The sequence below is a fragment of the Dipteris shenzhenensis genome, chromosome 19, assembly GCF_047967505.1.
Source record: "Dipteris shenzhenensis isolate YYH24624 ecotype China chromosome 19, Dip_SZ_1.0, whole genome shotgun sequence".
NCBI lineage: Eukaryota > Viridiplantae > Streptophyta > Polypodiopsida > Gleicheniales > Dipteridaceae > Dipteris > Dipteris shenzhenensis.
In genome coordinates, this window is record NC_141614.1 from 40,724,965 (window position 1) to 40,747,317 (window position 22,353).

The window sequence follows — 22,353 nt, forward strand, 5'->3', positions numbered from 1 at the left end:
ACCAAGGGATATGAAGCCTTAAAGGAGAGGACCTCCAAAACCTTGGATCCACTTTTAATGGGTTGAGGTCCTTGGATTGGCTAGTTGGCTAAGGGGTTGGGCACTATCAATACATGAATCCAATGATTGCCACGTACCAATTTCACAACATGGTATCAATGCTCTAACTACTTGTGAGCATTAGTGCATGGAGCATCTGCCATGTGGCAACAGGGCACATGATTTGTGAGCAACTTCTAGAAGAAGGCACGAGTTGATGATGTGTCATAGAGCCATGTGGTGCAATGTGGAAAAGACAAAAAGAAAGGACTAACAATGGAACAGTTTCACACGTGGGGGTTCTGATAGTAGGTCAAACACGTATAACAATAGCTAACCAATGGTGTGCCAACCAAGAGAGGATATAGCAATAATTGTAGCATTGACAGTAGCCTAAAAATCAACATGATGGTGGTTAGAAAGAAGTAGCCAATCGAGCCTCGCTACACTATCACTGAGTACACGAGCTGACAAGATTTACACAATTCATTGGTAGTAGTGCAAATTGGCATAGAACAGTGGATAGTCACTTGCAAAAGTAGCTGAGCTAGCATAATCAGGACCTATCATCGCAACCAATGCATTGTTCATAGTAAATAGTGCTGATGCACCAACAAAAGGTGGGTAGCAATTGTAACAAGCCCTTAGCTACAAGGGTTAGATTGGAACCAGAACAACTGATGCAAGAGCAAACTGACAAAGGTGGCAAAAGGTAGTAAAAACAAGTGCAGATGTAGGACAATAGCCCATAAATGTGTGACATGTGGTAGATTGGTTGAACAACTAGGTGATGTGAACATGTGAAGGAGCCCAAATGTCTATGAAATGTGGTTTTAGATGGGAAAACATGTGGAGAGTATTACTTATGCTCAAGAATATATAGTCATTTCTAGGGGCTGCTTGTTCTTTCTTTAAGTAACACCATTTTGTTTTAGAATGTCACCATTTGTTTTTAGAGTGTGATGCCTAGTTTCTTGCTCTGTCAAATATGCCTTGAAAACATTTTCTATCTAACACCTGAATGTTTTGAGTTGTCAACACTTTTGAGATTTTATCAACACTCTAAACTTAAGCTTTTATCAAGGCTCCAACAAAATTATTGCTATCAATCCCCTTTCGTTTCTCAGCAACTGTAGTCCTCCTCGCACACTCTGCAAAAATTATCAAATTGCTTTCAATAATTTAATTTTGCATTTCTTGAATTGTGATGCGCTCCATCCTAAGGGTTATCAGTTTTGTTAGATGCATGTGAGCCTCCCATATTTTTGTTATCGTACTAAATTGGTCCCTTGTCTTGGCTACTAAAGCTTGCTCGCTTGCACTTAAATAATTGTAAACTCTTTGCTCCTTGCAAAAATGATCCACTCAACTCATTCAAATTCCATGGTACCCAACTGAGGGACATTGAGAATTACCACAAACACATAGTTTGTAATCTATAATTTTGCATATGTGCATAGAGATAGGTTCGTCAACCTTCATGTTCAATCCATTGAATTGTTTGTGTGATGTAATCACCTAGCAATTCAATTGGTGTGACAAATAGTCCTCATCACTAAAACAAACATGCGACACATGAAGATTAAGAGAACCCAAAATCCCTTTTTTGCCAAGAACATTCTTAAATATAACTCGATTTATGAACAGCTAAATTCATGTAGCTCATACCCACATTTAAAATCCAAAGTTCTTTAATACAGATGCCACATTGGCCAACTTAAAATATGTTCTACTTACCAACTATATTGTTGCTTCCCTTTTCCTTCTACATAATGTCACAATGTGCTTTTCTAAGCTTGGATTGGACAAGGACAATAAAAGGCATATATTGAGTGCCCAAACTATACATTTTTAAGTTGCAGGCATGTTATTGGACATCATGAAATTTTAAAATCAAATCTAAAATTTTGATTTTAAAAATTCATTTGTTGTCCTTTACTAAGGAAAGATGTATTGATTAGTACTTTTCCCAAGTTGCATGTATGGGATATGAAAATCCTCATTATTGACATTGTTCCAAAGTTTCATGAATATTCAAAGATGAAATCGACTACAAAAAACTTTAAAAACTTCAAGCCATAAGTTGAGTAGATCAATGATGGATGGAAAACCGTAAGCAACTATCCTTTCATAATTTATAAGTGCAACCAAATTTGTAAATTTGTAAATTTGTAAGCCATTAGCTGAAATACGTTAAGAAATTCCACAAATTTGCAACTAAAATTAACCCACAGTTGAATTCATGGAGCAATGCGATAAAAAATGGGTAGCACTTTTTCTCCCATGACATACAATTTCAACAGCATCCAAAGTGATTTACATACATGTCCAAAAACTTTGGAAAACAAAATTATAGCTCTGTAATGTTGTTTTGATAATTCAAAGAGACGTGTTTGCAACAAAGTAAAACCACTACGTGCATATGAGAAGGGAACAAATTAACAATTCACCTAAGTTTTCTCAAAAAACAAGCAGTATAGAGGCTCTTGTAGGCTAGACATGGGTTGCATGGGCTATGCCAAAATGCTATTCCAAATGTCTTATTCTCTAAAAATGAACCAAACCTATAGAAATGATGTAAGGAGAAGCGAGAATACTTCATACATGAATGAACTATCACGATGCCAAAGGAAGCACGAGGGAAGCTTTGTAACAATAAAGAGGATAGAGTACTGCAAAGACACAAAGATGTGCATTCATCAACTGTTAATATAGAAAGAGACTTGTCTTATACACCAATCCTTAAAATATAATCCCTACAACTAATTGTTGATATACACAGAGACTTGTCTTATATACACCAATCCTTAATGTTTCATACATTAAAACCAAATTTATGTTTCTTCACAAGACAAATTTATAAGAGCAATCTTCTTAGGTTTAAAACCAAAATTTGAAATTGCTCTTAATGTTTCTCAAAAACAATATCTATATTTGCCAAATGACTTCATGGAAGCCAAAGACGTGACAAATTTTTTAGAAACAACAATATTTTTGTCACATAATTTTAATTTAAAAATTGACATTGAGCATTTCAAGATATTCCTAGATTTACCTCGCATCATCACCCCTTTGTTGCATTTACTTCTTTAGACTCACATTTTAGAACCAAAATTTCACCCTTATATTTCTTGATCATTATGAATGACAATGATGACAAGTTGTAATAGACTCACAACAAAAATGACCTAGGAATATCGATATAAGAAGCCTTCCTTTGGTGTAATTATTAAAGCTTGTATACACTTTTTGTATGTTATACAATTTTTGGTGCAATTGTCTACATACTTTTGGCAGTGTTCTCATCAAGCGATTGTGGTGCAATTTTTAAGGTTGCATCTTGCTTAGATTCAAAGACATGTTCATGTTCAAATTCCTCATACTGATGTTCATTCTAGACAACGATATTTCCAAATAGCCTATTCTTTTAAAACATTTCTACTGTTCGAGAGTGTTCCCGCTCTGTTATTTAAAGATCATGTGGTATGAGGCCCTTTATCTCCATCAAATTCCACCAAAGCTTCAAGTTGATGTAAGGTATTTCATTCCATTATCTTTCTTGAGTAAATTTTCTCCTTTGTCATGTGTTTGGGAGTTAATTGTTTAGCATTTAAAGAGAGACTTTGTGATTATTTTTAAATTATAGCTTGAAGAAAGATAGGAGCAAAAGAAATGTTGTTTATTGGACATTGCTATGTACTAGTAGTTTTTTAAAAAATAAAAATTGAAACTTGTATGAGTAAAAATGGCATGGTAATCAAAGCATAAAGAGGAAGCAAGCAAGCAATGAAAGTAGCAACAACCAAGATGTGTATTACATAGCAAGGCACAAGTGGGTAGTAGTGGCAATAAAATCTATGCCCCCAATCTAAAAAGGATCACAAATTGGTAGCAAAAACAAATGGTAGCAGGTAATTGGCAGCAAATAGATATATTGTCAATAGAGGAAACTCAGCAAACTACCATATGGCCATACCAGGCTCATCTTTCCACGCTTCCATGTGTTTTAGCCCTACCATCACTTTTGTATCCATCAAAAGCATTTTGAGTTGTATCAAGGATGTTCCATTGACGTGATTATTTTTATCTATAAATAGTAAGGCACATACCTTCCCCAAAAGCCTTTGTAAGGAGGACACACTTGCCCATCTCAAAGCAAGCTTAGGGATGAGGATCTCATAACAATGTCAAAGGATATGGTAAAAAGACAATTTCAACTCGTATTCCCAAGGTTTATATTGCTCCTACAGTTGGCTATAACCCCATAATATGCACTCAACATGGTACTCCAAGTACACTAGGTAATTCTGTGGCATTTGATAAGCTCTTTGGCACTTACATTGAGAGGGGAAAGGCTATGAGACTCTTAGCTTTATAGCTGTCATTTTATGAATGTGTATTTCTGTCCCAATGGAATACATTGTAGGTGTTATAATGAACCATTTCCCGTCTTGAAGACATTGTGACACATAGAAGGAAGAATGTGCCTAGGTGATCAAAGGGAACACTTACACAGCAATCATCAGTAAAATTTGCATTTTAACTTCCTGTGTGATGCTGGTCTTTTTAAGATTTTGCTGACATTGTACATCCTTTCTGGGAGGTGGGGATGAACAGGGATCAAATTGCTGAAAATATGGCACATTCAGTCGTTGACATATATTTTCATTGGACATTAGCAAGTGAAGCTATACATGCTATCTGAAAGTGGCAGCTATAATCATAATGACACTTCACATGTTCCAATGTCTTCTTGCATTGGTGTCCGAACGTTTGTTGGACACAATAGTTTCAATGGGCAAAAATGTGATGTTCTTTCTCCGAGGGGGAAAACCTGATAACAATTGGTAAATTAGCTGTGAGGATATATACACTCACCTGATAAACTAGTATAAGGATGGCCCACATCTATTGTAAAATCCTTGCTGATGCTGTAACCGTTCTTGACAGTTTTTCTATTATATGAACTCAGGAATATTTAGTCACACATGATTACTCAGTCTCAGCTGTGTTTCAACAGCTGATATTTTAGGCAAAGTTTCCAATATCTTTGTCTCGACAGTTTGAGCATTCTGCATGGCATCCCTGCAAATTTCAAGAAGACAATCAAATCACCTTCAAAGCCTTCCTCATCTGTCCCAATCTCAAGTTGATAAACCTGCAGTTTCTCTTATGATCTATTGGTATTAATAAAAACTGAAATTTGTTACAATGAAACAACATGACTGCTCAAATACAAAGTTTAGATTGGTAAACTTCAAGAGTACCATTTGATGTTCTCAATCACATAGGCAACAATACTGAGCCTTAATCTAAATCACTCTTTTCCCTCTGCCATATCTAGGCACCGTGAACATTCAGTGACAAAGTGCTAGGCAGACAATATAAAGCACAAGTTAATTTACATTTCATATTCTGTACAAACACAGGTTAAATTGCTGTTGCCAGATTATAGACCACCAGTCCAAGCTTTAAAGAAAAATTTCAGACAGCACTGACTATAGACAGAAGTGCAGCAGTCGAGGTCTCCGGGTTCTTTACTTCAGGCACACATGCCATATGTCTAGAAGATCCCTTGGTAAACCAGAAACCTCAACCTCAATCGGAGCTCTCCCTCATCAGTCTCAAGAAAGATCTCCTTTAGAAGAGTCTCAAGGCCTCAACGATTACCCTAAGTCAAGGGACCCCATCATTTGCTACGACCCAGGCTGCTCAAGTCGGCAAGGACTCTTAACACTATGCCAATACATTCCCCAATGGAAGCAAGGATAGGTCATGACTCCTTCGGAATCCCTGAGAAGCGAAGCGTCATCGGGAAATGTGGAACATGATGCATCGAGTCCATGTCGTCAACTGTGAACCCATGGTACCAAGGGATGAAGTAAACAAGGTGTGGGCCAAGGAAAATAGGACTCTGCTTCAACAAGGCTAGGGTAGGGTTGGGGAAACTCAATTGGAGAAGAAAGAATCCTCTCCCATAGATGGTGACCTTCTGAATGTGCATGAATCCAATCCCGCACTTGGCTCCTCGTGGGTTGAGTCCACTATCCTGCCCACCAAAGCTCTATCTTGAAGAGATTGTACTCTGTGCTTCACCTATTGTTTGTCCTCTGGAGAAAGAAAAACCTTTATGGCTAGGGAAGTTGAGGGCGCTGCCATGTGAGCTACTCGTTAGACCAAGGGTCACCACTAACATCTTGTGTGCACTCTTTCATGGTTGAAAGCATTTGTTCCCAGTTATGAATACATTCCTCCTCCAAAATCCTATGTTCTAGACATTAAAGACGATTACTTGTTATATATTATCGAAAGATATTGTATCACCATCAACAAGAAACCTACCACTGAAGTATGACTTATCACAAGGTTCCTCATTCAGTGGAGAGATCTTGATGATGCTACTTGGAAAACGGATGAGGAGTTATAAAAATATCTAGAGAGTACAAGAATACTTCCAGCAACATGTTTTTGCTTTCCCAAGGGTCGCTCACCCTCACAACACTTTCTTTTGTTCCTAAGACTGTTTCATTGCAGTAAATTAACTAGGATTCATTGCAACTATTGTGATTAGTGATGTTGTGTCATGTAGAGAATGGCAGCTCTATATGTTGGGAATTGTGTGATCAAGGGCTTGCTCTAGCAGTCATATGATCATGTGTGTGTGTGTGTGATTGTGTGAAGCACACTCAGTGCTATGATGGGTCATGACAGCCTTAAAAGATTATGTTTTGGGATAAATGAAAAGGGTTGATTCATAACAATCTCGGAAAATTTGGTATCTATCTTGATGAATCATAATGTTGACTTAAAATTTTTGTTTTGCAGGAGCTTGATCTTTATGACATTAAGTCTTTCGATCGGGAACTTGGATTAACTCTGCAAGAACTCCAGAATCTAGTTGGTAGAAGGCAGTTTTTGGAGTCATCTGCAGGATACAACAGGGAAGCTTTGCAGGCCTTGCGATTTTGCAATGTGCAGGTTGAAGATCTTTGCCTGTATTTTACACTTCCAGGGTATCCAGAGTACCTCTTAAAGCAGATGGACAAAATATTTTGGTAAGCAACAATGTTAAAGGCTGTGCTGGTTTTCTGGTCATTGATTCATCATAGGTCATGAATACTTACCATGACTTATTTATGGATTTCCCTTTTTCAGGTGAAACTGGAAAACCTTGAAGAGTATATATCACTCGTAGTAGATGCGACTGTAAAATCAGGGATTGCTAGACACGTGGCATCGTGGCATTTCAATCCCATAAGCATTGTGGGGGGATTCAATGCCTTGCATATGTATATAGTGGATAGGCCTCTCTCTCTCATCTTTCCCAGGACGTATTTGGGAGGAAAGCAAGACTTGTGCGGCTATAGGATGGGGAGTGGGACCCCATGCACCCAGCGCTCCCCAATTGGACATGTGGCACCTTATGCACCTTTACATGGTATCAGATGCGGATGTTGCGTGGCTGAAGCATGGCGGCTGTGGCTTCAAGTTTGCAGTTTGGCCCGCCTCGGGAAGTGGCGAACTGTTTGGCAAATTGTATGATGTGCACAAACAACTGTCGCGATCTGCACACTGGGCATTAGTGCGACTATACCATGAGTTACTTTGTCAAGTGGCGGCCGCTCTACACTGGCAGCAGGTTGTCCTGCTCGAGTTGGCGTGGACTTTGAGACATAGGGCGGCTTTGGTTTGTCGCATCGTGCATTTGTTTCACGTCACTCTCTGGTTATGGGCTGGTCTTTGCTTTGACTAAGATCACCTTTCAAGGAGCTTAGCCCATAGGGGGTGTTGGATATGGGCTAACCCCCTTGGGTGCCCCCTTATGTGTGGCTTAATTGGCTAATTGGAATATGGCATATGGGCTCATTGCTGACAGGTGGCGTTGTGGCATTTCAATCCCATAAGCATTGTGGGGGGATTCAATGCCTTGCGTATACATGGTGGATAGACCTCTCTCTCTCATCCTCCCGCGACTTTTTGGGAGGGGAGAGAGACTTGCGTGGCTATGGGACAGCGAGTGGGAGTGGGGACCCCCCGAACCATGACATAGGTGATGAAAGGGCCCCACTTGGGGAGGTGCCTTTGATTTAGGAGTTATCTCCTTTGATGTAGGAGAGGTGCCTATGATTTAGGCCACCCTCTCTCTCTTTCTATAAAATGAGAGGCTTTCCTCTCAAATGAATGGAGCACTTCACTCTTTGGTTCCCACACTCTCTTCCATGATGTCCTCCTTCTCTCCCACTCCCCAACGTGTGGTATCAAAGCCACCTCGTGCCCCTAGCCTACTCTAGCTCCAAAGTGCCACCTCATCATCTTCTTCTTCATCCTCCACCTTCTTCCACATTTTGCCTCCTTTCCATCCAGAGCTTGCAGAGCCCGCTATACGCGACCATTTCCCGAGCCCTTTCTGCTGTAGATTGTTAGAGATATCATAGCCAAAGAGTGTGGTGATGTGATGTGTTGTGGTGTAGTACTAGTCTATGTGTGTGAGTCATGTGTGAGTGCCACGTGTCATCATGGGACTTATCCCATATGCACTAGGTGCTAGTGTGTGAGTGAGTAGCCTATATAAGGCTTGTACTTCAGTTGTCTTGTTACACTTGATGAATGAATGAGAGCCTTTGTCATGTCTTCATTTGAGCATCATTTCCTCACACCCTAACCTTCTCTCTCTCTCTCTCTCTCTCTCTCTCTCTCCCTTCACCATGTTTCTAACATAGATCAACCTCAGTAGGGCGCACCTCCATCTCCAAGCTTGACGCAGAATTGTCCGTCTACCGCCCGTGCCGACACTCCCTCTATTCGGCCACCTTTCGTGTAATGCCGCCCATAGGTGTGTGTGTGGAGTTGAGTGGAGGTGTGTGAGAGAGAGAGAGGAGGGAAGCGGTGTGTGGTGTGTCCTTAGAGCGTGAGAGAGCAACGTGAGAGAAGAGGTCGACGCAGAGCCAGGATCCCGTTCACCTCCCTTTCCGTCCGTACGTCTGTACGGACCACGTACGGTTGTACGGCGTTGAACGTACTGTTCTGGCTAATCCGTGCGATGACTGTCTGAACCCGCTGTTGTCCTCCTTGATATCGAATTTCTCCTTCTCAACTTCCTTCTGTTCGTCCGTACATCTTTGCTTCTTCCGTACAGTACCGTCCCTTCGTATCAAATCAGCCACTCTTTTCCGTACATTTCTGCTTATACTCTCTGTTTCAGTATTTCGTACGGGTCAGTCTTCGTCATATCTCCGTACAGGGCCACCGTACGTCCGTACATCCCTTCCTTCTCCGTACAACTATAGCCCCGTCGTTTCTCCTCACCCCCTCTGTTCCGTACAGTTTTGACAGTTCATCTGTGTCAATTTTCCGTTCTGTTCTGTTGCCTTTCCGTACATCTGTACGTACCTCACTCCGGTGTTCCTCCCGTACAGTTTCTGCCTGCTCCTCCTATCGTCAGTACAGTGCTGCAGCCCTCTTTTTCTCTCATCGTTTGATATTGGTTGAATCCCTCAGCCTCCATGGCAGAAGCAACCAAATATTATGTCAAGAGAGCACTCTCTCCTGAACCCAAACGACAAGCACAGGAAACCTCTCCCCCCATAGCTCCTTCTTCTGAAGATGCTTCATATGTGTTTGATATGTTGAATGAGGATTTTCAACAAAGTAGAAGGGAATGGATTCACCCTGCTCCGGAACTCACTTACAAAATGAAGTTGCCTTCTCTTGTGCATCCTTTGAAGAAGCTCTCTCAAACTGCAGTGATCATCTTTTTCCCAGGCAAAATTCCCTCTGCTAATGATGTGGGACAATGGGTGAATTCTCTTCTACACCACCACTGGAGCAGGCTTCCCTGTCCGCTAGCCCCTCAGTGGCAGACTCTGGTGGGCCTCAGCTTCAGGAGAGAGAGCTTCCTCGCGAGTCTATTTTGCCTCCCGAGGATTTTATGAAGTACATCTTTTGGATGCCCTGACAAAACAAAAGATGTTGGAAATGTCTCCTTTATTTTTTGGTCGACAAATGGTACATATCATGCCCTGGTCCCCTAATAAGGACTATCAGAATCTCATTAAGCATCACTGCCCACTCTGGGTGGAAGTGGTTGATTTTCCAGATTACATGAGAACAGAGCTTCCAGATTTAGCTATGACATTGGGACAAGTGATCTGTCCTCCTCGTCCCACAGGTAATAAAAATCGTTTTTGCATCTTGTGGGATACTGATAGACCGACCCCCTCCTCTATCGCAGTTGAGATTGAGGGTGTTAATTTGGGAAAAAAATATTTCACTTTAAAATGGGGTATTTTTGCTGGAGCTTGTTTTTCTTGTCACAAGTTTGGGCATCTTGCTTCAGAGTGTCCCTCTATCCTTCATCCACCTCCTCCAGCGGCTATCCCTCTACCATCAAATAAAGGAGGTCAGAAGACATATGTTGAAAAGATTGAAGTTAAAGGAGCAAAGCCTTCAGTTCATACAGGGACCCAGGCCATTTCAGCTCCAAATAAGGATAAAGGAAAAAGCAAGTTAGGGGAAAATAACCCATCTTCTCATGAGGGATGGCAAACTGCAAAGAAGACGGTGCCCCTCAAACAAAGACCTCTCCAATCTCGTAATTGGGATGCCTCTGCTCCTTCTCCAGGACAATCTTCTACCTCTCCAAGCAACCCCATCTCAAAGGCATGGGTTAATGCAGTCAAGAAGGGTCTTCCCCTGTGTGAAGAAGATGATATTATCAGGGAATTGGATGCTGAGGGTCAGCAAGACCCTGTGGAAATGGCAGAGGCTTGAGGCCTCCTGTACTTTTTGAGGACAGATCATCTCTTGTATATATTTTCATGCGTGCTTCTCTTAAATGTTTTTCTTACAATATACAGGGTCTCTGCAACCAGAATAAATGGAGGCTTTTATGGCATTATATAAATACAACTCATCCGGATGTTGTGTGTCTACAAGAGCATAATCAGCATTTTTTGGCTGGCCAACATGGGTTTTTTTCTGGATATGATATATTTTATTCAGGATCTGGACAGTTCTCTGGGCTGTGCATTTTAGCCAGACATGATTTGCAACCCTTGATAGCATATAATGATCTTGGTGGAAGATGGATGATTATCCAATGTATGATTAATGGAGAGATTTTTGAGATAGGATCTTTGTATGCTTCTCAAAATTCAGCATCAAGAGCTCAAATGTGGAACTCCATCAAGCAATATCCTTGGTCTTCAAATGCCTTACTTTGTGGTGATTTCAACAATTCTCCTCACTGGAAGGACAACACTACACATAAATCCCATATGCTGCCTTCTGAAATTCAGCAATGGGAACATATGACATCATCTCTACAATTTGCAGATTTATGGACAGCAACTCTCCCATCAGTTTTGGGATTTACATATCATCATAATGCTTTCACAGAATATTGGGCCAGGCTTGATAGATTTTATCTTCTTCATGCTCAGCAATATGATGAATATACATGTCAAATGCAGACTGATTATTCACAGCAATTATCTGATCATACTCCACTATGGCTCATTCTTTCCTTTGGTATGCCTTTGGATGACTTGCAGCCCTCTTCAGTCAGAAATTTACAGGTTAATCAATTATATCTCTCTCATGAAAATTTCCAGCATATGATCAGATTGGCTTGCAGGCCATTGCTTTCCCATGCTCAGGAGGATCTGGACTTTGCTTGGACCTCTTTCATACATCGCATTCAAAATGTCATTAAGGAATATGGAAGATGGTACCTGGCAGAAACCAGACAGCATATCCAGTGGGCAAAATCATACAAGCAATATTTGGTACAGATTAGTCATCAAAGATCTCTATCTGATTCTGAGCAGCATTTATTGTCTTGTGCTTCCTCCATAATTGATGCCAATGATAAACGCAAGTTGTCCAAATGGCAGACCCGGGCCAGAGCTAAACCTATGCTAGATAAGGGCTGTTCCTCGAAATCTTTTTTCCGGAACTTACATGCACATAGACAAAGCCAATCTATTATGAGGGTCAGGAAACCAAACGGCCTTTGGACCCAAACTCTATCTCAGCTAGAAAAGCAATGTTTGGATCATTTCCAGCTTCTCTTTTCTCAGCCATCATCTTCTACACCTCAGGTCATTTCAGCCCGTAACAAATTTACTACGTTTGTTTCTCCTATTATCTCATTGGACAAAGCCTCAATGCTGGAAATGTCTTTTTCTGATGTTGAATTGGATGAAGCTCTTAGGCATTTGGGTAAACATAAATCCCCTGGTTGGGATGGTCTGACGGTTGAATTTTTTGAAGCCTTTTGGCCTGAACTGAAGGGTCCAATTCTGCAGTTTATAAATGTAGCCTGGCAGCTTCAACATCTTCCCTCAGCTTGGAAGCATGGTCTGGTTAAGCTTGTGCCCAAAAAACCTCTATGTGAGACTATGGACGACTGGAGACCCATCACTTTGATGCCGGTTATATACAAACTGATTGCCAAGATGTTGGTGCATCAGATAAAGGATATCCTTCATGAAGGCCTTCATCCCAGGCAATATGGTTTTGTTCCTAGACGGCACATACATGACAATATCTCTAACACTATCATCGCAATGGAATATGCAAAATATTCAGAACAGGATGTGTTGGTCTGCAGGTGGATGTGGCTAAGGCTTTTGATACAGTACAGTGGAATTATGTTTCTCAAATCATGTTAAAACTTGGTTTTGGGCCAAAGCTAGTTAATGTCATATATTGGCTTTACTCAGATTCCACTGCTCAATGCTTTATTGGTAATCATTTGTCTGCGTCTTGGACTCTCGAACGCTCAATTCGACAGGGATGCCCTCTCAGTGCTTTGCTCTATGCCATTGCTTCACACCCTTTGCTACTTTATATGGATCACATGGTTGATACTGGACAGCTAGAGGGGCTTCAGATTTCTGGTTCACGCCCCTTCCTTGCACAGGCTTATGCAGATGATTCATTCTTCATGCCAAAGAATAGTCCTTTGGAGATTCGCCTCTTGATGGATACCCTTTCAGAATTTGGGCTGGCAGCTGGTCTTAAAATTAATTTTCAGAAATCGAAACTCTTGCCACTCAAGCATTGTGACTGGCATGCTATCTTGTGGCTAGGCCAGATTGTTTATCCTGAAAATATAGTAAGACATTTGGGCTATCCCATTGGCTGGAAAATCAGCAATAAGCAACAAATGTCCTGGGTGGCAAACAAAATTCAGAACAAATTAGAATATTGGAAGATCTCCACTTGGCCTCTGCATGTACGGCTTCGAATTGTCCAGTCTATTGTTCTAGCTTATGTCCAGTTCTATCTTCCTCTATTACACTGGTCATCTCGAGATCTCACTTCCTTTATGTCTCAAGCCATGGAGATTTTTTGGAAAACAAAGCTTCATAAAAAAGCTTTACGGCTGCTCAAAATGGATTTGCTCTGCTCACCAAGAATGCATGGTGGTTTGAATATAATCAACATCAAATTTCATGTGTTGGCAAGAAAGATCACTATGCTCAAAACTTTTTTTGAACAACAGCAGCCTTGGTCTATCATGTTGGCAATTTTGTGTGGACAGATGAGCACTAATGTTTATGGACACTGGCTAGTTGATCCATCGGAAGTGGTGCTTGGCAAATTGCAAGGTAAAATCCCTCGTTGTCCATTCTCTAATTCCTTGATTCAGGACTGGAAGCAAGTACTCTCTCACATCAAATGGTCTCCCCATCCTACTTCTTTAGCTTCTTCACTCAGAATGGAAAGTATTCATTGGAGTGCTGTCTTTTCCTCTCCCCTTGCTGTTCAACAACCCATCAGAGCTTACAATCTTATGAAAATGGGTATCCGGTTCATTGATGATGTAGTGGATATGCAAGGAAATATTTTCACTTTTCCAGTAGCATGTCGACGATACAATTTGGGGATGCATCATCGACCCATTTGGAAAGCTATTGCTGATCTCTTACTCCCTCTGCTTCCAATTCCGACATTGAATGTCGGAGACAGGCTTCAAGATTGGCACCTTTGCTCTTCAAATACAAGCATTTCCTCTAAGCCTTTGAATTTATTGACTTCTATACAGGCTTATCGTTTGATATTACCTCCTCCCTGGATTGCCCATCATGCTAATTCTCTATGGCATTTGAACAAGTCTTTAGCCTGGTGGAAAGGAAGATTGCATTTGATATGGAAATTGAAAATGCCTTTGAAGCAACGACTTCTTCTATGGCGATGTATTGTTGGTATTCTTCCAGTAGGGGTGAAATTGGCTCAAAGAATGATAGCTTCGCCCCTTTGTCCAAGATGTCATCTTACATCTGAGAGTATTCCGCATTTACTGTGGTTTTGTTCATATTCCAGAGACCTCCTTGACAGAATCTCCTATTTCTTATCTCTCAGATTCCCAACTCACAGGTTCTACAGGTTTTTCTGGATATATGGCAAACTATCAGCTTCTTTATCACACTATTCTCTTTTCTTCCACTGGATTAGATACTGGGCTTTATGGACCCTCTGGTTACAGCGCAATCAAGCATATCTGAATTCTCCACTTCAGCAGCCATACGAGTTCTTCCGAGCCTCATTGCGGCAGTCTTTATATGATGCCTTACATGAAGAAGATTTAGATCTTTCTTGTATTCAGCTTTTCTTTTACTGCTTTTGATGGATAGGGCTTTGGCTCTCTTTTGAGCTCTGCCCAGATGTAAATGAATGTATCATAATATAAGTATCTTGGTTTTACAAAAAAAAAAAAAAAAAAGAGAGAGAGAGAGGACCTGCAGCCCTTGCTCCAGCCTTCCCATCAGCTCCCTAGCCTCTTTAGACCAGCCCGTTTGCCTCAGCTACCTGCTGCGCCATATCAGAGTACAAAAAATGGTGTTTTGGGGCATTAATTACCTGCCGTACAGCCCGCCATAGCTCCGTACAGTTTCCGTACAGGTGTACAGACCTGTACGGCCTGTCTCGCCCTGCTCGGGCTGCTGCTGCCAATTGATTTCCTGCTCCTAGGTCGCTTTTGTGCAGGGTTTTGCTCACGGATTGCATCTATACTGAGGGCTCTCTCTTCCCCTTTCTCTCCTATTTGGTTTCTGGGTCCTGTGTACTCTTTCCATTGCAGAATCTCCCTTCTTTTTCTGAAATATAGTTCATCTTGGAGCTTTTACTGGTTTTTTTCTCTTTTTCTTCTACAGAACTTGTATTTTCTTCTCTCTAAATCCCTAAATCTCTCTTTCCCCTTCTTCTCCTTGCAAATACACTATTTTCTTCTTCTTTGTGGGCTGTTTTTTGGGACTGTTTTTTCTCTATTATCACTTTACAGGTACCCCCCTTTTTTAGTTCCATCTTCTTCAGAAGACATGGCTGAATACTCTTATGAAAAAATTTTCCAAAGGATCAATCGGTTCAATGCAAAAAGCAAAAGCAGGTTGAGGGTCAGCATGACCCAGTGCATGATTCTATTGAAGCACAACTGGTTTATGATGTCATGCATGAAGGATTTGCAGACACAAGGAAAAAGTGGAAAGACTCTGTTCCATCGGTTGGTCTCATGGTTGAAGTGGATGAAATTGTAAATCCAATTAGAGAATATGCCAAAAATGCAGTTATTTTATTTTTCCCAGGTCGGATGCCACCTGCTGCAGAGGTAGGCAACTGGTTGACCCACACATAGCAAATGGTGCACGTTTTGCCATGGTCTCCCACAAGGGATTTTCAGGCTTTGATCCGACACAAATGTCCGGTCTGGGTTGAAGTTGTAGACTTCCCGCAATGCATGGCTTCACTCTTGCCTAAAATTGCAGCAACTTTAGGCAAAGTGGTTTGCCCACCGCGGCCTAACGGCAACTCTAATCGATTTTGCATTCTCTGGGATACTAATAATCCCACACCAGAGTCTTATTCAGTCACGGTGAACAATGTTGACATGGGAAGTGCATTTTATAAATTGAAATGGGAATTATTTGCAGGGGCTTGCTTTGAATGTAAAAAATTTGGGCACATGGCTTCGCAGTGTGCAATGAGTCAGCATAAAATGCCTCTTGCCACTTTGCCTGTTCAGATGCCCAATAAGGATGCTCCTACCTCTATTGGGAATAAAAATAAAGGTAATAGACAGTTTTTTGTGAATCGGGATAAAGACAAAGCTCCAATGGTTTCAAATGGGACTCCTTCTTCCCCTTCGCTTCCTGCTATTCAACCCTCAGCAAAAGGACCAAAAACTCCAATTGATGGATGGCAAAGTCCAAGAAAAGTTATTTCTGTTCGACGACCTCCACCCCCTTGCACTTGGAATGGTGCATCTTCTAGTGGAAACTCTCTAGAGGTCAATTCAGGAATTAGGATCACATGGGCTGCAGTGACAGCTAGTAGAACCCTCTTCCCTGAAGAAGAGGTTGCTGCTTTGCTGTCTACTCCTCACGTGGATGTTTCTTCTCAGGGAAGAGGCCCTGACCCTGAGGTAGAAATGCAGGGTTGACATCCTAAAGGTTGCTGCTGTACATAGCTGTTTCTCTCCTATAAATATCTATAAATATGACTGCTCATATCAAATGCTTTACACTTAATGTTCAGGGGATGTGTTGACAGTAGGAAATGGAAATCTGTGTGGCTGTATATCAATAAATTTCAGCCTGATATAGTGGCATTACAAGAACACAATCAACATGTCTATGCAAGAAAGACACGTCATTATTGTGGCGATGATATCTTCTATGCTGGGGAGCACTCTTTCTCAGGTGTAGTCTTTCTTATTAAGCATGAGCTTCAGCCAGTTATTGCTTTAAATGACAATCAAGGCAGATGGATTATTCTTCAATGCATCATTCAAGGTGAGGTGTTTGAATTTGCTTCTATCTATGCACCTCAATCTTCTCGGGATAGAAGTGCAATTTGGGATGCCATGCAATGATATCCATGGAGATATCATGCCTTTATATGTGGGGATTTCAATAATGCTCCGCAACAGGGTGACAATACATCAAGAATACTCATATGTTAACCCCTGAAAGGTATGCATGGTCTCAACTACTGATGCATCTTGATTTGGTTGATCTTTGGAAGGAATTGCAGCCTTTGTCACTAGGATACACTTTCCAACATAATGCCCTTTCTTCTTAACAGGCACATCTGGATCGCTGGTATAGTGTAGCTCCGCAAGAAAATGATGATTTTACGTGCAAAATATGGATTGACTATGCCTTTGTGCATTCAGATCATGCACCGTTATGGTTGAGGTTATCTTTTTATGATATACCAGATGATAGACTGCCTCAAAGGGAACGTCTGATTGTCAACAATAGCTATTTGCAGCATGTTGTTTTCAAGGCAATGGTTACTGAAATATCAATCTTTGTCTCTCAGAGCCACTTTGATATTGATAATGCATGGGATTCTTTTGTTTCCAAAATGCAAGTTGTAATTAAAGGTTATGGCTAGTCTTACATGAAGACTCTGAGGGAAACTATTGCTCAGGCCAAATTGACTTGTCAAGACCTCACTGAACTCAGTCATCTTCGTCCCTTGTCCTTGCATGAGCAAACAACACTATGCCAAGCTAAACATTGTCTTCAAATCAATGGTCACAGGAAACTGGCTAAATGGGAGACAAGAGCAAGACAAAGAGCTTTTACTAATAAAGGCTGCTCTTCCAAACAATTTTTTAAAAGCTTGCATCAGAAGAGATTAAAAACAAACATTTGCAAGGTGCTTCTACCTGATGGTTCATGGACTACATCACGGTCACAGCTTGCTTCTGTTTGTGTACTGCCGTTGCATGCTAAAGACTAGCATAGTCTTTTGTGGCCTGGGGAAATTGTTCCAACTTCTCAATTGATTCGACATCTTGGCTATCCTCTAGGTTGGGGGCTCACTCGTTCTCGACAAACTGATTGCTCACAAAGTTAAGGGCAAAACTTGAATATTGGAAGCTTGCAACTTGGCCATTACATGTTCGATTGCAAATAACGCAATCCATTTTGATAGCATACATACATTTCTATCTGCCTCTTATCATGTTCACTAAGACAGATCTGGTTTCCTTTATGTCTGCTATCATGGAGATTTTCTAGTGTTCAAAAAATGGCAAGAAAAGTCTCAGATTACTCTCTATGCATCGTCTCTGCTCTCCAAAGATGCAGGGGGGTCTGAACATACTCAATATTCAAATGCATATACTTGCTCACAGGGGAAAAATAATGTTGTAGTTTATGCAAGGGGATCAGCCTTGGGCTTTCATGATCTGCTCTCTTTTGTTGCATATTGATACTTTTGCTTTGGGCATTGGCAACCTACACAGTGGGATTTTCTATTTGACTCTATTCAAGGCAAGATCTGAGGCTACCCTTTTGTCTCTTGTTTGCTTCTTGATTGGAAGCATATTTTATCCCACTTGGAATGGCATGGCAGGGATTCTTTGTCGGAAAATTCCTTGAGGACTGAGAATATTTATTGGTCCAAAGTATTCCACCCTCCTTTGGCTATATAAGAACCCAGGCGTTCTTATTTTATATCTTTCAAAGGCATTTCTTCTGTGGCGGATGTACTTCAGGATGATGGCACTCTTTTATCTTTTTCTACGACTGCTAGCAAATATGGTTTGGGAGCTCATTATCATCCTTTATGGCATAAAATTTCCTACTTGGCATTTTGCCATCTGGGTAGTTACTCGCGCATAGACATATTGCTCCGGCTGTTTGCCATAGATGTCTACATTCTACTGAATCTGTGCTTCACATCTTTTGGCACTGTCCACACACTTGTGATTTCCTTGCTCTCATTCGACAGGGGCTTCGAGCGAGATTTCCTACTGTTACTTTTGGCAAGTTCTTCTGGTTATTTGGTTTTCATCCAACAGGGTTTTGATTTATTTTTTGTTTGCGTGCGCTACTGGGCACTGTGGACTCTATGGATGGACAGAAATCATAGTCTTTGGTGATCCTACTTTTCCATCTTTTGTTTTTTTCAAATGATCTCTGCGGCAATCGTTTTATGATTGCTTTCAAACTCATTTGATTGATCATGATGTATATATAGCTTATACTGAGATTTTTAGTTGAGTAGTTACTCCGCTTTTGAAGTAACTATGAATGTAATTATTTTATAGCAATAAAATATTTCTTCTCACAAAAAAAAAAGTAATTCCGCCCATAGCCGTGACCATCCGTCAATTCCTCTTAGCCACGGGAGGGCGACACTACAAGCTATCATATGTCCAAGTTTGAGGCCCAATAGTTGCTACAGCGAGGAACATTTACATTTTCCACAATCGAGAAAGGCGCAGCTACAGCAAAAGACCTAGTGCAATATTGTACAATTCCTCTCAGGTGGACAACCTTCGGTATATGTGCTTTCTTTCTGCACTGAAAGCCCTTTGAATTGAGCTTCCACCTGTGAGAAATCGAGCCTTCAAATATGCAACTTTATGGTAAAGTATTTTGACAATTTTTGGATGTTTGATGGTTGAAGCAAGTGATAATTTGTGTTGAGGATGCTAAAGTGACAACACACTTCCAGATTTAGTTACTTATCTCTCAGTTGATGCTGGTATTTTGGTCCAAATACTCTCCTTTAGTGTTTTATTCCATTGTGGCTACCTTCCTTGATTTGAAGCAAAATTTGGATACACATGCACTAGGGTTTTTTATGAGCATTTGAAATGTAAACATGACTAGCTCTTATGGTTCTTCTAATGAGGACTATGTGAAGAAGTCCTAGTCAACAAGAAGGGCAAAGATCAAGGTTAAGAAAACTCCTTCCAAGAGACTTTGGGAAAAGCCTACTGGATATTTTTATGCCAAGAATTTAGGATTTTCTGAGTACCTGGCCTTTGTATGGTGGGGAGACTTCTTTGTTAAGAAAGATTGACCATCTATAAGAGAGTAGACACTGCCTGATTATAAAGGTTAGACCCTCTCATGGCCATCTTTAAGATAGACAAGTTCAATGGCCAAGGTTTTCACACTTGGCAAATGAAAATCAAATTTGTGCTTATGAAGGAGAATTTGTGGGATTTGGTCAACAAGCCAGGGAATCAACCATCACAAGAAGGTGAATCCACCACAACCAAAGGTAAGGGCAAGGCAAGTGACTCTACTTCAACTATACCAACAGCTGCTAAAAGGCTAGAGAAAGCTTATGCAATTATTGCATTAGGATTGGGAGATGATTATGTGCATCATATTTCAAATTTGGAATCCCCTTCTGAGGCCTGGCATAAGTTAGATGTGTTATTTGGTGCTAGCTCTCATACTTCTAAGGTGAATTTTTAAAATTAATTTATTTGAACTTAAGATGGATGGAGACACTGTTGTAGCTCATGTTAATACTATGAGGAGTCTTATGACACAATTGGCCTCAATCAACTCCCCAGTCACTGAAGATGATGTAATGGATGTGCTCTTGAAAAGTATGCCTCAAGATTTGACTATGTTGTGACTACTATGAAAAATCTTTCCCAACCAACACTAGAGGGCACCATCAATGCTCTACAAGAAGAAGAGAAAGAAAGAAAGTTTATTTAAGTCTTTGGAAGACCGATGGGTCTATGAGACTGTGAAACCCTGGTACAATCAAGCTATGAGGGTGGAGCTACTAAAAGAGCATCCACACCAATGCATAATATAAAAATAATGCAAAATGATAGTTCTAAGTACTAAGTACAACATAGTCATGTCGCTGATCGAACTACAAATCAGTCACATCATCATCATCCTCATCAGGACATCAGAGGTGGATGAGGCACTAGAGGCAAGAAATCGGCACTCAAGGGTGCGGTCATGTGACATCTCCTAGTCATAGCTCTACGCCTAACAAGGGCTACAGTAACCCCTATCAGACGGGCTCCGATGGTGAACATGGAGGCAATATCCCTGAGTGTAATATGCGCGTCTACCCTCTGTCTGAGTTGTCGAGTCAATGGCTCTAAGTCCCGATCATGTCGAGGTCTCGTCTGGGGGGGGTCCATGAGATCTGGCTGAAAGAACTCCGTGATAGAGCTCTAGGAGGGGTCTGCCAATGAAGAAGTCTGCTCTTGTCTCCGTGATTGAAGTATCCTCTCGCGGTGCCTAACTACCTCATGAATGAAGCCTGGCAAGCATTTTTATCTAGATTGATCTTCAAATCATGGGAGTCACAAAAATACTAAAGTGTGTCAAGGTGTCTCTAAAGTCCCTCTGCAGAGAAAGACAAAAGAGCCATATCGTCTGCATAAAGCAATATCTGGATCAACGTGCCAGCGAAAGAGCAACCAGCCCCTCCGTGTCTACATCATTGTCTCGAGCTCGTCTATGTAAAGGCCAAACAGAGTGCGTGATAAAGGACACCCTTGTTTGACCCCAATAGTGCTCATGATCTCATCCTATCCACCCAGCCCCAGACCGGACTCTGCCTGCAACTCTCTTGTAAAATGCCATGACAGCTCAATTGATCTCCTAGTCGTATCCCAAATCTTGTAGGCGACGTATGAGGTGGGCTCTCGGGACTGTGTCGAATGCCTTGCGAAAATCCACAAAGCAATAATAGACCCTCTGTTTTCGTGCCCTCGCCTCCTCGATGGCACACCTAAGCGTGAGAATCAAGCATGGATGCATAGATGTTAGACATCACATGTCCAATCATAATGGTCATGTAATTCTCTGGGGCTCATGGGATCCCCTGCCTTGTGAATGGGTGAAATAATATTAATAGTCCAGGTGCGTGGAAACCCTAAACAGACAGCTTCATTAAAAAGCTTCACTAGGATCGGGGCCAAGATGTTAATCCCATATGCAATGAACTCAATGCATAGCTTCTCATGATCCTTCGCTCGGCCATTATGAAGTTTCATTACAGCATCCCTCAAACCCCCCACAGTGAAGAGGGTGCATATGTGAGAGATCAGGGGCTGGCTGGTTTTGGATTTCATATAATGTGTGTGCATAATCATACCAGACCTGAGTGTCGGTAAGTAGTAAGGGGGACCGTCCCTCTAGGAATCTCCGCCAGAAGTCCTTAGAGTTGTTACTGAACAGAATGTTCCATAGTTCCTCCTCGTTTTGACGAATGAAATCTAGTTTCTTCCTATGTATCAGTCTACGATACTCGTGTAGCGTCTCTGGTTTGCTCAGAAGGCTATTTTTGGCTTCGAATCTGAGCTAACGGCATAAAGCCTTACACTCTTCATCGTACCAATTATTACAGGGTACGGTCCCAAGAGGTGGTGGGCGAGTGGAGCGAGTGGTGTGAAGGAAAGCATGGAAGACAGCCTTGTGTAGTGAGCGGGTGATCAAGGCAACTTGGTCCTCTAATAGGGGTATGAAGTCAATGTAAGCAAGGAGTATATATATCTTGGTCAGAGTAGGCAGGTAAGTG

At 41.3% G+C, this 22,353-nt stretch overlaps 3 protein-coding genes across 5 annotated transcripts in view; 2 read left to right on the forward strand and 1 right to left on the reverse strand.

The window, feature by feature from the left end:
- Positions 1-4,656: 4,656 nt before the first annotated feature.
- Positions 4,657-22,353, reverse strand: part of LOC147890471 (Cation efflux family protein) — a 53,540-nt gene continuing 35,843 nt past the window's right edge. For all 3 annotated transcript variants that reach the window (XM_087390563.1, XM_087390562.1, XM_087390561.1), the window contains one exon: positions 4,657-5,124. In XM_087390563.1, coding sequence (XP_087246689.1) covers positions 5,022-5,124 — 103 coding nt within the window. In that variant the 3' untranslated portion in view covers positions 4,657-5,021. The remainder of the gene's footprint in view (positions 5,125-22,353) is intronic.
- LOC147890472 (uncharacterized) lies at positions 10,851-12,157 on the forward strand. Its single transcript, XM_087391014.1, has 2 exons — positions 10,851-11,615; positions 12,011-12,157. Exons 1-2 carry the CDS (start codon positions 10,857-10,859, stop codon positions 12,155-12,157), a joined length of 906 nt encoding a protein of 301 aa, XP_087247140.1. The 5' UTR covers positions 10,851-10,856.
- Positions 13,563-15,004, forward strand: LOC147890473 (uncharacterized). The gene is made up of 2 exons (XM_087391015.1): positions 13,563-14,333; positions 14,919-15,004. Exons 1-2 carry the CDS (start codon positions 13,565-13,567, stop codon positions 15,002-15,004), a joined length of 855 nt encoding a protein of 284 aa, XP_087247141.1. The 5' UTR covers positions 13,563-13,564.

Coding starts and splice junctions, on each gene's coding strand:
- LOC147890473 (XM_087391015.1), top strand. CDS start 13,565: ATGTTGGCAATTTTGTGTGGACAGATGAGCACTAATGTTTATGGACAC. Junction 14,334..14,918: donor ATGTCATCTTACATCTGAGA/GTATTCCGCATT, acceptor CCTGCCGTACAG/CCCGCCATAGCTCCGTACAG.
- LOC147890472 (XM_087391014.1), top strand. CDS start 10,857: ATGCGTGCTTCTCTTAAATGTTTTTCTTACAATATACAGGGTCTCTGC. Junction 11,616..12,010: donor CTTCAGTCAGAAATTTACAG/GTTAATCAATTA, acceptor ACATGCACATAG/ACAAAGCCAATCTATTATGA.